This window comes from Melanostigma gelatinosum (genome assembly GCF_949748355.1).
Source record: "Melanostigma gelatinosum genome assembly, chromosome: 7".
NCBI lineage: Eukaryota > Metazoa > Chordata > Actinopteri > Perciformes > Zoarcidae > Melanostigma > Melanostigma gelatinosum.
In genome coordinates this window covers 2,394,799-2,406,936 of record NC_136640.1, presented here as the reverse complement: position 1 = coordinate 2,406,936, position 12,138 = coordinate 2,394,799, and the positions used below count along the sequence as shown (strand labels likewise).

The 12,138-nt window shown below is 41.5% G+C and overlaps 1 protein-coding gene across 2 annotated transcripts in view; it reads left to right on the top strand.

The window, feature by feature from the left end:
* snx19b (sorting nexin 19b) overlaps positions 1-7,396 on the top strand; it is a 28,898-nt gene extending 21,502 nt beyond the window's left edge. The window contains exons 12-14 of one of the 2 annotated variants that reach the window (XM_079272612.1): positions 282-466; positions 1,086-1,173; positions 4,107-7,396. In XM_079272612.1, the coding sequence (XP_079128738.1) occupies positions 282-466; positions 1,086-1,173; positions 4,107-4,230 (397 nt within the window). In that variant the 3' untranslated portion in view covers positions 4,231-7,396. Of the gene's footprint in view, positions 1-281; positions 467-1,085; positions 1,174-1,781; positions 1,889-4,106 lie in introns of those variants that run through there. The other variant, XM_079272613.1, reaches the window with a different exon arrangement.
* Positions 7,397-12,138: the final 4,742 nt, after the last annotated feature.

The following is a 12,138-nucleotide window of genomic DNA, read 5'->3' as shown; positions in this document are numbered from 1 at the left end:
TGTGTCTGGGTGGGTTTCAGCTTTCACCAATATAACCGATGCTCAGTAGATGGGTACCAATGATTCTCTGGGCGGTTTTAATCACCCGCCGTACAGCCCTCCTTCCTTCACCAGGATGTTGTTGTGTGAGGACCGTGTCAGGTTGTTTGTAATGCTAATTCCCAGGATGTTAAAACTTGCTCCACCTCAGCTCCAGGGGTGTGTGTCTTTACCAAAGTCAACAATCAGTACATGTCAACTGTGCTAACTTGAAACCACTGTTGTGTGTTGGTACATTTCAGGTGGCTGGATGTGGGCGTGGCCAACCTGACATGTGCTTCGTACTGGGTGATGTACCTGCAGGTCATCCAAGAGTCTGTGTGGCCGGGAGGAGCTCTGCCGACAGCACCTCAACTGGAACGCAGCCGGCAGCAGAAGGACGGTACCCGGCAACAAGCCTTGCACTGTCTGATGAGACTCCTACCAGGTCCGTGCACAAACACGCAGACAACATATGTTGTTGTAGGATTTCATTCTGTCTCATATCAGTATCGGCCTCAAAACTTGGGCCCTAGTTTCATAGACTTTCAGAAGAAGTGGACGTGGTCGTTGTGACGTCACCCATTGGTTTGTGTGCGACTGATATTTTGAAGCCTTGAATTCGGTATTAAACGGCGCCATCTTGTTTTTTAACCAGACGTGGCACGAGAGGATGGAGTTAAGTCCAATTGAACCCAGAATAAGACATTTTTAGGCCATCAAAAAGGTTATCATGAAGTTCTGTGAACTCCCAGACCGGACAACGCCGTGGTAGCAACCTGTCAATCACTGTGTAGCCCCGCCCTAAAGCATCCCCTGCTTTATGGTCTGTGTGACTCTAAATGGACCATAATGTACTAAATGAACATCATGCTGTATTGAAGAAGACTTGAAACTAGAGATTGAGACATAAACCCATGTTTACAATGTTTACTGAGGTAATAAATCAAGAGAGAAGTAGAGTCATTTTCTATAGACTTCTATACAACCAGAGGAGTCGCCCCCTGGTGGACACTACACGACAAACTGCTGGTTACACAATGTTTTATAATTCTCTGTGTCTCCAGATCTGATCTCAGACCTGTTGGGCTCAGACGAGTACAAACTCTGTTGGCAGACTGCACTGGACTCTCTTCAAGACCCCTCCATTAACAGGTGAACACACACACACGATACACTCGATGGTGAAGATGATGAAGATTCTCCAAACTGTTGACGAATATAGTTAAAAAGAAAAAGAAAGGAGACTTAAGGTGTCAAGCATGATGAGATCTACAGTTTCTGAAATTAGGCAGTCTGTTGGTCGGTTTACAACAACTATTGGTTCTAATTGACTTGAGCTTTGGACACCCTCTGAACTCCCGTTGAGCGCCATCATCAGGTGAACATTATAGTCTGTTCGTTACTTTGGTTTATGACCAAATATCTGCAAAACTAAGTGCATACAGTGCAGTCCCGTTTGTCCCTTAGTGGCTTATAGATGTAAGTGTTTTTGGTAAAGGTCTCAACTATTGGATAGATTTTCATCAACTTTGGTGCACGAGTTCATGTTTCTCTCAAACTGACCATTAGGTCAGAATTTAATTGCAGTCATGTGATGATTTCCACTCTTTAGTGTTCCGGTTTGTTGATACTGCAGCCTCATTCTGTGGCTCATCTGGCACAGTCTTTGTATGCACGTTGGAGAGTTACTTCCTCTGCTGTTGAACACGCGTGTCCGTTCTGACCCGGCCTCTCTTCTCCACTGTGTTTTTGCTTCTCAGCCCATTCTCTGCAAACTCTTTACAATTCACCCTCTGAACCACAGAGCAGTTACAGGGCGTCTTTTTGCTCCTGTCACATTTTAACTCTCTGTAATATAAAGTCCTGCTCCTCTGAGGAAACAGAAGCATCATGACTGGAAGAAGAGAGAACTAGAACATGTCTTTAGTGCAGAATAACACAGTTATGACATCAATCATTAAAAACAAAAAAGAGCAAGTTGAATTTATTTAATTATTTATTTTACAAAAAACACTGAAATCTACATATGCAACATGTTTCCAAGATGCCAAAAGTGTTACCAATGTTGGAACATTTAAGTTGAGTCTTTACCTGCTATAAATAATAAACTATTCACATTTGTACATCCTCTACTTGAGCCTTTCCTCTCCTCTCTCATCTCCTATCTCCTATCTCCTATCTCCTCTCTCTCCTCTCTCCTCTCCTCTCTCCTCTCTCCTCTCTCCTCTCCTCTGCTCTCTCCTCTCTCTCCTCTCCTCTCTCCTCTCTCCTCTCCTCTCTCCTCTCCTATCTCCTCTCTCCTCTCCTATCTCCTCTCTCTCCTCTCTCCTCTCCCCTCTCCTCTCCTCTCCTCTCCTCCCCTCTCCTCTCTCCTCTCTCCTCTCCTCTCCTCTCTCCTCTCTCTCCTCTCTCCTCTCCTCTCTCCTCTCCTATCTCCTCTCCTATCTCCTCTCTCCTCTCCTATCTCCTCTCTCTCCTCTCTCCTCTCCCCTCCCCTCTCCTCCCCTCTCCTCTCTCCTCTCTCCTCTCTCCTCTCCTCCTCTCCTCTCTCCTCTCTCCTTCCTCTCCTCTCTCCTCTCCTCTCTCCTCTCTCCGGCACGCTTTGTGTACTCGCCACATGGTCTGCTGTTTGGACGCGCTGGCTTTGTTAACAGCAGTGTCTAATGAAGTGGCCGGAGAGTGGACGTGCTCACTCGGAGAGAAGCTCACCTGGAAATCGTACATCTTGAATACATTTCATCACTAAACAGACAGTTGAGTAAACAGCTGGAGAGCCATGAAAAGGTTTCACAGATGTAGAAACAAACAGAGTCCCAGACAGACATCAGGATCCACTGAACCAACCCAAACAATTCTAAACCTTTCACTTTTTCCATATTAAGTTTTGTTAGACAATTTACATTTTGGATTTGATTAAAAGTTGACAGAATTTTGCCAGACGAGAACTTGTTTCTAATTTGTTGTCGGTGGGTCTCAGTTCTCCTGAACCTGATGATCTTTATCTTTGCTTGACATTGACTGTGAATATGAGCCTTAAAGAATGATGTCCAGTGAGTTAGAGTTTAATAGTTTAGTTGTGCAGCGTGTGCAGAGATGGGCAGTATTTCTATTTCTTGTATGTGAAATACGTATTTCAATTACTTTTGAGTATTTTGTAATTTGTATTTGATAGGGCCGATAAAAATCTAACGTAATTTGTAACAAAATACTTTAGAATGGAGTAATTTTGTATTTAAAATACTCAAAATACTTTCTCCACGATTTAAAAAACAGTTCACGAGTTCAGTCTTCAGATCTTCAAGTTGTCTGTCGAGGTAAATATTGTATCTGAGTGTGACAGATGTCAACTAGCTTGATGTATAATTGATGTCTGGGTCTGGCTACATAGCCTATTGTATCTACATGGCGATGGTTACAATATCAAGCTAGCGATCGATGCTAACATGCTAATGACACTAGCATGCTGTCTAGGCTAGTGCATAGCCAGTGTTTAGCAAGTTAACTTATCAGTCGAGTAGCTAGCTATAAGAAGAGGGAGATTGGGAGCTTGTATGTTCATGATAACCTTATCAAGAGACGTCTGGCCATTAATCTTACACTAGCGGTGCTGCTAACGTTACTAGCTCTCCTCCTGTTGGTTAGCCGTTAGAGGTGCTGCTAACGTTACTAGCTCGCCTCCTGTTGGTTAGCCGTTAGCGGTGCTGCTAACGTTACTAGCTCTCCTCCCGTTGGTTAGCTGTTAGCGGTGCTGCTAACGTTACTAGCTCGCCTCCTGTTGGTTAGCCGTTAGAGGTGCTGCTAACGTTACTAGCTCGCCTCCTGTTGGTTAGCCGTTAGCGGTGCTGCTAACGTTACTAGCTCGCCTCCTGTTGGTTAGCCGTTAGCGGTGCTGCTAACGTTACTAGCTCGCCTCCTGTTGGTTAGCCGTTAGCAGTGATGCTAATGTTACTAGCTCTACTCCTGTTGGTTTAAACACTGATTGGTTGTTTACAATGAAACATGATCAGAGACATGATCAGAGACTAGAAACACAGTCAGTAAAACTTTATTTACACTGTGATGGTTAAACTGTGTCATTCCCTCAGACATCTGGTCTACTGCATATTTGACCTTCTGCTGGAGTTCCTGGTTCCTGAAATACCCGAGGAGGACTTCCAGAGGAGCCTGTTGCGAACCCTCTCCAAGAACCCAGAGAAGCTGCTGGCGTGAGGAGACAAAACCTCCATCTTTACTTTCCACCATTCAGTTGCTCCCTGGTCCACTAATGCTCTGCGATGACAGTGTGAGTGAGTGTTTCAGAGCACCTGGTTTGTGTTTAATCGTAGAAAACATGGCCGGTTTAGATCTAAACATGTGGCCAAAGCCCTCAAAGATGTCCACACCAGGACGTCTCTCTCTGCTCGCTAAACTCTCCGGCTTTCACCAAACTCACTTCAGCTGGTCGGCCCTCATCCCCTCTCGCACACCCCACACCTGTCGCTCTAATCTGGAGAAGCTTTACCTTTAATCTGTTGGGATTGAGTTTCACCGCCTGTGTTCTCTGTACAGCCGTTCTCCAGTATCCCACTGGCTCTGTATGGAGCCACAATGTGAGCTGCCCTTCCTAAATATGAGCCTTCCTGAGGGATCGCATGCATCTGGCACTGATTTATTGTCTTTTATTAAACCTGTAAACGTCTCAGTGTAGGAAAAGAACATACTGTGTTGCGTATATATATAAATATATAGTATATATTATATTATAAGTGTGTATATATATATATATATATATAGATATATATATATCTATATATAGATATATATATGTTCAATCCTCTGAAGAGTTTTTTAGTGGATCCCCCACAAAGTCTACAGTCATTTAATTTAAATCATGTTTTGCACTTTGTAAATCTGCCTTCATGGTGGAAACACAACAGTCAGCACTTCTTTCCCAGTCTGATAAAGACAATGAATATAAAACTTCCAAAGTCTGTTACAACACAGACGGTCCTTCGTATCTTAATCACAGTGTAACCGTGACGTCTTAACACAGACTGTCTTTAAATGCAGTGCAGTTTGTTGTTGTTTGCAGCTGGCCAGAATCACGATGTCACCGACTGTAAATCAGTTTATCAACATTGTAAAGGTGCTAAATTCAAAATGTTGCACATTAACATGGCAGCAAACAACTATTATCTATGTAGAGATATTGAGGATTAACGTCTACCTGAGCAGAGAATGTAGTCGCTCTCCGTCTCCGTAACGTAGCACTGTTAGCTCTGTCTGCGCTGATAGCCGTTGTTGGCACCGTTAGCTTCTAGCCGCCGACTCAGCAGTCGTCATGTTGAGATTAATTTGGAATTCAGCACCTTTAAAGTTCCAAAATATTATGATTTAAATTTGGAGAAATTGTTATTTCACTTTTGCATTTTATTTTTAGGAGTATGGAGTCCACGTGGGATGTATTGAGATTAAGCTATGCAGTTTATTTTCTCACTTAAAATGCATTAAATATAACTCCTGTGACTGAATCTGCATATTCAGTTGAGTTATGTGTGATTCTGATGTTACAAAAGTTACATTCCAACAAGAAAAAGAAGTTGATGTTTCTGTCATTCCGGTGTTTTGCACTCTCGTCCTGGTTTAGCGGTCTCATCTTAAAGTGTTTATTTTTCCATTTCCATTGTGTTAACTTGTGATTCAGCCCATTTAATAACCTATTTATTATTAGGTGTTGTGTTGACAAAGAGGAGCGTCCTCGTTAATGAAGTGCTTGTTACTGGATTTTGCCTTAATTAACAGCTGACTTGATGAAGTTTGGTCGGCAGAAATGAAGCCGCCTTAGGAGAACATCAGCACCCATCTCTCTGTCGTGGAACTGTTCCTTTAGATCGTGTTCATCATTGTTGTGATGAATGTCGAAGCTGTTACTGTTATTTGTTGTGAAGAGATTTTCCTTTGCTTGCTTATGCTGATGAAGGAGTTCCATGCACGTTGTCATGTGAAACAGAAATTACTCAGCACATATTCCTTCTCTAATCGGCTGCATGTGGCTGCCACCGGTACAAAAAGCATTTGCTCTAAATATCATTTTGACGAGAAAGGGTTTCGCCCAAAGCCGTGAACTTACCAACGCTTTCTTCTGAAGTCATTTTTCCAAAGTTTTAACTGTAATCTCTTTAAAAACTTCTACGTTATGACAAAAATATGATTTTGAATTAAGGGTTTTAAAATAATGTGCAAACAGTGATGTCGACATCAAATATGTTGTATGGTGTTACAGTATCTCTTATAATAATCAGGCTGTTCTGATCCAGCATACGCAGCTAAACTAATCCGTACATATCCCACGAAATCAATTTGTCTGTAAAGACCAGTTCTTGCATGTGAATGGGTCAAACTAAATACGGCCTTTCCTCCAGGAGGCCGCAGTTTGTTCCCCGTGTGAAACAGGAAGTCAACGTAGATTTATTTGTCACGTAACTTTGCGTACTTCTGTAGTTATTTTAGGCCAAACGACAATCTATTTCTAAACCCAAGTAGTTTAGTTGTCTCAACTTAACTAAGTAGTTTTGTTGCCTCAACCCAAGTAGTTTAGTTGTCTCAATTTAACTAAGTAGTTAAGTTAGTTAAGTAGTGTTGTTGCCTCAATTTAAGTAGTGTTGTTGCCTCAACTTAACTAATTAGTTGTGTTGCCTCAACCTAAGTTAACTAAGTTGTTTCCTTTGAAGACAAAAGTTTCTTTTGGAAAACCTGTTTGCATGTAAGAAGCACAAATAGACACAATGCTGACTTAAGTAGGAAAACACAAAAAATTTGAAACTTTGCATAAGATATACAAAACGTATAATATGATGAGAAACTTTTTAGTTTTAATGAGACGTGTTGACTTTGTGTACAACAAAAAGGTTTTTGATTAAACAAAATGTAGGAAACGATGTTTTAGTGCAAAAAGTTTCCTGTAAAAAAATATGCAGAAAGTGATGTCATAATAACAGGTTCTTTAAAACTAAAAAAAGAATTACATTTGTTTTGTAATGGTGGCAGCGATATGCTTCCGTACTTATGTGCTTTAATAGATCTTCTATTATTAATTAATTCGTTCATGTTTATGCACAAAGTAAATTAGAGCAGCCAGTGTTTTAGAGACTTTATGTTTTAGAGACGTATCTGACACTGTACAGGTCCATGTTAACAATAATCCTGTTCTGTCGCCCTTTGCACTCTTTTTGCACTCTTTTGTCTCCTCCATCAGATCCCGTCTCTGGCGTTTATCTGCGCTGTCTCTTGTGGACACGTGGACTTGTGTTGTGCATGTTAACGCTGTCAATCTGTCGGAAGATTGTTTCACAGTCTTCATAAACTTTTGTTGAGCATATTTACAAAAAAACAAACAATAAAGTTACCAAACATGAGTTATTAAATCTTCAATTGTTGTTCACACTGGTTCTTTTCTTGTCTGGAGGCGGGTGATTCATTTTACAAGCTTTGGTAATCTTTTATGAGATTTTACTTTAAATTGAGCCCCAGCTGTGTTTTAACTGTCTGGAGGTTCACCGGGAATCTACTCTTCAGGTTTATTTATGCATTTAATGCATTTAATTTTTTCTCTTTTTAAATTCACTCGGCTCCATCAGCTCTTTACTAATTCTCTATCGCCTGCAGACTCTGTTCACGTCCAACAACAGCAAAGAAGTGTGGATGAAAACCATTAAATACCCCTTAATACAGATCAGACCTGTTTCTTGGAACAGTTTCTGTTGAGCTGCACGTCTCTAGCAACAAAGGGAGGGTCGGGGCGGGGGGGGGGGGGGTGATTTTGCAGTGCCGAGAAATCCTCTTAAATCGGATTTACAGATAGAAATGTAAGCAACACTTTGGATTCGCTCTGCACTGATGGATGCAGATGAACAAACAGGATCAATCCTTTGGAGAGATCACTTTGTGATCGTCTTTCTGTTGTTCTGAAAGAGTTTGTTTTATGATTCATGTTATTGTATTAAAGCAGCACTTGGTGACCAGGATCTAAACTCTCCACTCAAGGGCCATTCACTTGCTTGTTCTGGAGCTTTTGATCGTGTTCCATGGTCTTCATCAAAAACCTCTACAATGACTCAGCAAACCACATCACAGAGTCTGATGTTATAACAACTTTAAACCTCTACAGTGACTCAGCAAACCACATCACAGAGTCTGATGTTATAACAACTTTAAACCTCTACAGTGACTCAGCAAACCACATCACAGAGTCTGATGTTATAACAACTTTAAACCTCTACAATAACTCAGCAAACCACATCACAGAGTCTGATGTTATAACAACTTTAAACCTCTACAATGACTCAGCAAACCACATCACAGAGTCTGATGTTATAACAACTTTAAACCTCTACAATGACTCAGCAAACCACATCACAGAGTCTGATGTTATAACAACTTTAAACCTCTACAGTGACTCAGCAAACCACATCACAGAGTCTGATGTTATAACAACTTTAAACCGCTACAATGACTCAGCAAACTCCACAACAAGGAAGAGTTCTTTGTCAGCTGTTGTTTCTACACATGGTAGCTCGATACATATCAGGAGAGGAATGGAATCAAAAGAATCAATGCAACTTTTAATTATTGCATAAGTTAATATCGGCTATAGGACCAGAGTGCTGCGGACACTTTTTCAAACGACAAAGAAAGTCCAGAAGTAGAAAATGATCTACAACACAATTCATAAAAACACTATATCGTTCTGGAGGAATCTGAATAAATGTTAATTAAATCATCCATCTCACCTTTTATTTCCAGGCTACTGAGACAAAAAGTTAACTCTTAAACAGCCATTCCAATTTCTGCTCATTAATCTTCATAATTTCACATTTGTTACTATAACTCACAGTGTCGCTGCAACACACACGCACACACACACGCACACAGACACACACACACGCACAGACACACACGCACACACACACATGCACACACACACATAGTTGTTGTGGGCAGCAAATTAATTAATGCTCTGTCAGCAGCACGTTATTATTTACATGGAAACCACATGTTCTTTGTCAACGGGTTATGCAACCTCCTCTCATCACCCCTACACACACACACACACACACACACACATACACACACACACGCTTTGGTCTGGTTGTTTTCCACCTTCATTCCCTGTCTAACTCTTGTGTTCTTTATTACACAACACAATGCAGACACACACACACACACACACATGTTTGAGCTTTAAACCTGAGACTCAACGCCAAGAGCTATTGTTCTCTGACCCTCAGCAGTATTATCTCTTTTTGGAGTTGTTCCTTTAACGGCCTCATTATGGTCTTTTTCTTACATCTTGAAACAAGCTCGATGTAATGATGGGACCCTGTGGCCGGCCAGAGAAAGCAGCGTGGTCTCCTTTTCAAATTCAATCTGTTGAAGGTGATGAAATAAGTTTATGCAAATTCTTCCAAATTTCTTCACACACACACACACACACACACACACACACACACACACACACACACACACACACACACACACACACACACAGAGAAATATGACTGGAACCACAAAGAGGACAAAAACAAAAAAGAAGAGATGCAGAAAGCTGCATTGGCGGTTTTCTCTCTTTCAGGGCGTCTGACTGATGTTCTGTCTCTGAACATCCCGTTATCAGTGATCTCAGCTGCTTCAACAACGGTCAGGTACATATTTCTATGAGTATCAGGTCAAAGAAATGAAGGAATGTACTGTGAAAGGTTCAGAGTCAATGTGCTGCACCACAGAGCCCTCGAGTGGCTCAAAGAGGAAACACAACGAACATACACGAGCTAAAGAAATGCATTCGAATTTAGTGTTCATATATACACACATCAATGTATTTCTGTGTGTCCATCCATGTGTCAGTTAGAGATGTGTATTCATTTAATTTATTTCTCTAACTTCACATCTTTCACACTGAAATATGAAACCAAAAGTGTCCATTCTGACTGATTTGAGGTATTTGATGGAACGTGAGAGACGTGCTTCACCTCTAGATGGCGACGCGACCTAAGCTGCTGATCTAGAGTCCATCTTCAGAGAGACCACGAGGAGGCAGCATGTGGTCACCTGACAGGGATCCACCTGTTACTGCTCTGAGGAGGAGGAAGAGTCGGCTCAGGTTCAGATGTCTCTTCATCCTCAGGGACTGTGTTCACAGTGGAGGGCTGAATGCTGAGAGGTAAATCATGTCAATGACAAAGAGAGACGAGCAACAGCTGGACTCCCAGTCCGCAGTGCAGCTGTACCCAGAATCCTCCTCTTCCTCGTTGACGTCTCCTCCTGGATAATTGTGTTTGTTGTTGTTTCACTTCAGCTGTGAGAGACTGAAGTCATTTCACTGCAAACTGTCTGTTTGTGCCGGATTACAGCCGGTGAGGTCGTGTTGACTTAAAGTGAGGAAAGAACGACGTGCAGCCGAAGAATATGAGTAAATATCTGTTATATTTCTACAACAACATGGATTCAGGCTGTAATCATGTTCCATAAGAGGCCTGCAGCTCTTCTGTCATTCTCATATTTAATCATCAATAATAACGTATGAAATTAGCAGTTTAAGATTATAAAAAATATTACAAACCCAGAATATGATTATTGTTTCTCTAAAATGATAAAACTCATCAAACCCGACGATCAGGAATCAACAGCCTCACGTGACTGAATGAAGTGATGATGAACGATGTAAAAAGTGTTTCATCTCTCTCTCTCTCCATATATATATATATATATATATATATATATATATATATATATATATATATATATATATATATATATATATATATATATATATATATATATATATATATATATATATATATATATAAATATATATATATATATATTTATATATATATATATATATATATTTATATATATATAAATAAATAAATATATATAAAGGGTTTAGTCTCTCCAGCTCCACCAGAACCAAACTCAAAAAGATCAAAACAAAGCAGAAGTAAAGAAGGGAACAGTTGTGCAGTATTTGAATGCATGTGGTCTGGAGATGAACTGTTCTCTGTCCTGCATCAGTAGTTTGGTGAAGAACTGGTCTCTGGTGGACCAGGTCCTCCTGCAGCTCCTCTGTCTATCTGACAGCTGACGGTGCTGATGTTCCTGTTGATGGACGATCAAAGGCTTGATCGCTGTGTGACCGTAGAGACCACAGTCTGATCCGATCTGCAGCTCCGTGTTTACTCACACATCAATGAGCCGGGCCAGAGCGGCGATGAGGATTCAGGATATTAGCTTCAATCCTTTGCTGGCAGGCCTTTGTTTGAAGCTTACTTTGGTCGCAAATATCATTTTACGGCTAAAATCCATTGAATTGTTACATAGTTTTGGGTTTCATGAGCTAACAATCAGAGTTTGATTGACGGAGATCAGCAGGTAGATCTCACTTGCAGCGGCTTGATGTGGATTCATGATGGTTAGCGCTTTCTTCGGCTGCCTGTTGTTTTGCATTTGAATAGATTGGCTCTCTGTGCGTCTCCTCTTCGTTTCGCTTCCCCTCCCGACACCAGAAGCACTCTCATCTCACTAACCGGCCCTCAGGCCTCAGCTGGTCCTCTGAGAGCTCATCATCCACCGACGATGATTACATCCCTCCCTGGATGTTGGATCCTGATTTGAAATGTGCAGATTATGTAACAAAGGATAGCCTTTGGAGAAAGACCAGACCACCAGGCTATTATCTGTCCCTCCCTCCCTCCCTCTATTATCTCAGCGTACATCCGTACGCTCTGTTCTTGGCGCTCTGCTCTCCTCTCTGTATGTTTGACTTCTTTCCCCGAACCCTGCAGCCTCTCCTGATTCCACCTTTGGACAGAAGGTGTTCGTGGATCCGGCACACTTTTCTTTTGGAGCAGGTTTTTATGGTGCATCTGTTGAACCCGTGAATTACGTTTCCTCCGGCAGCAACAGCAGTTTGTTTCGAATAAACAGAAGGAAAAGCGAGTTCAGGTCACGAGCGCTGAACCGATCTGCAGAGGTCGGCAATAAAGAGCTTCAAAGCTGCCATCGGTCTGCGGGATGTTGCAGGTTCATGTGGGCGTCTCCATCAAATGCTGAACGCATCGCTGAGTGTTTCCTCGTCCT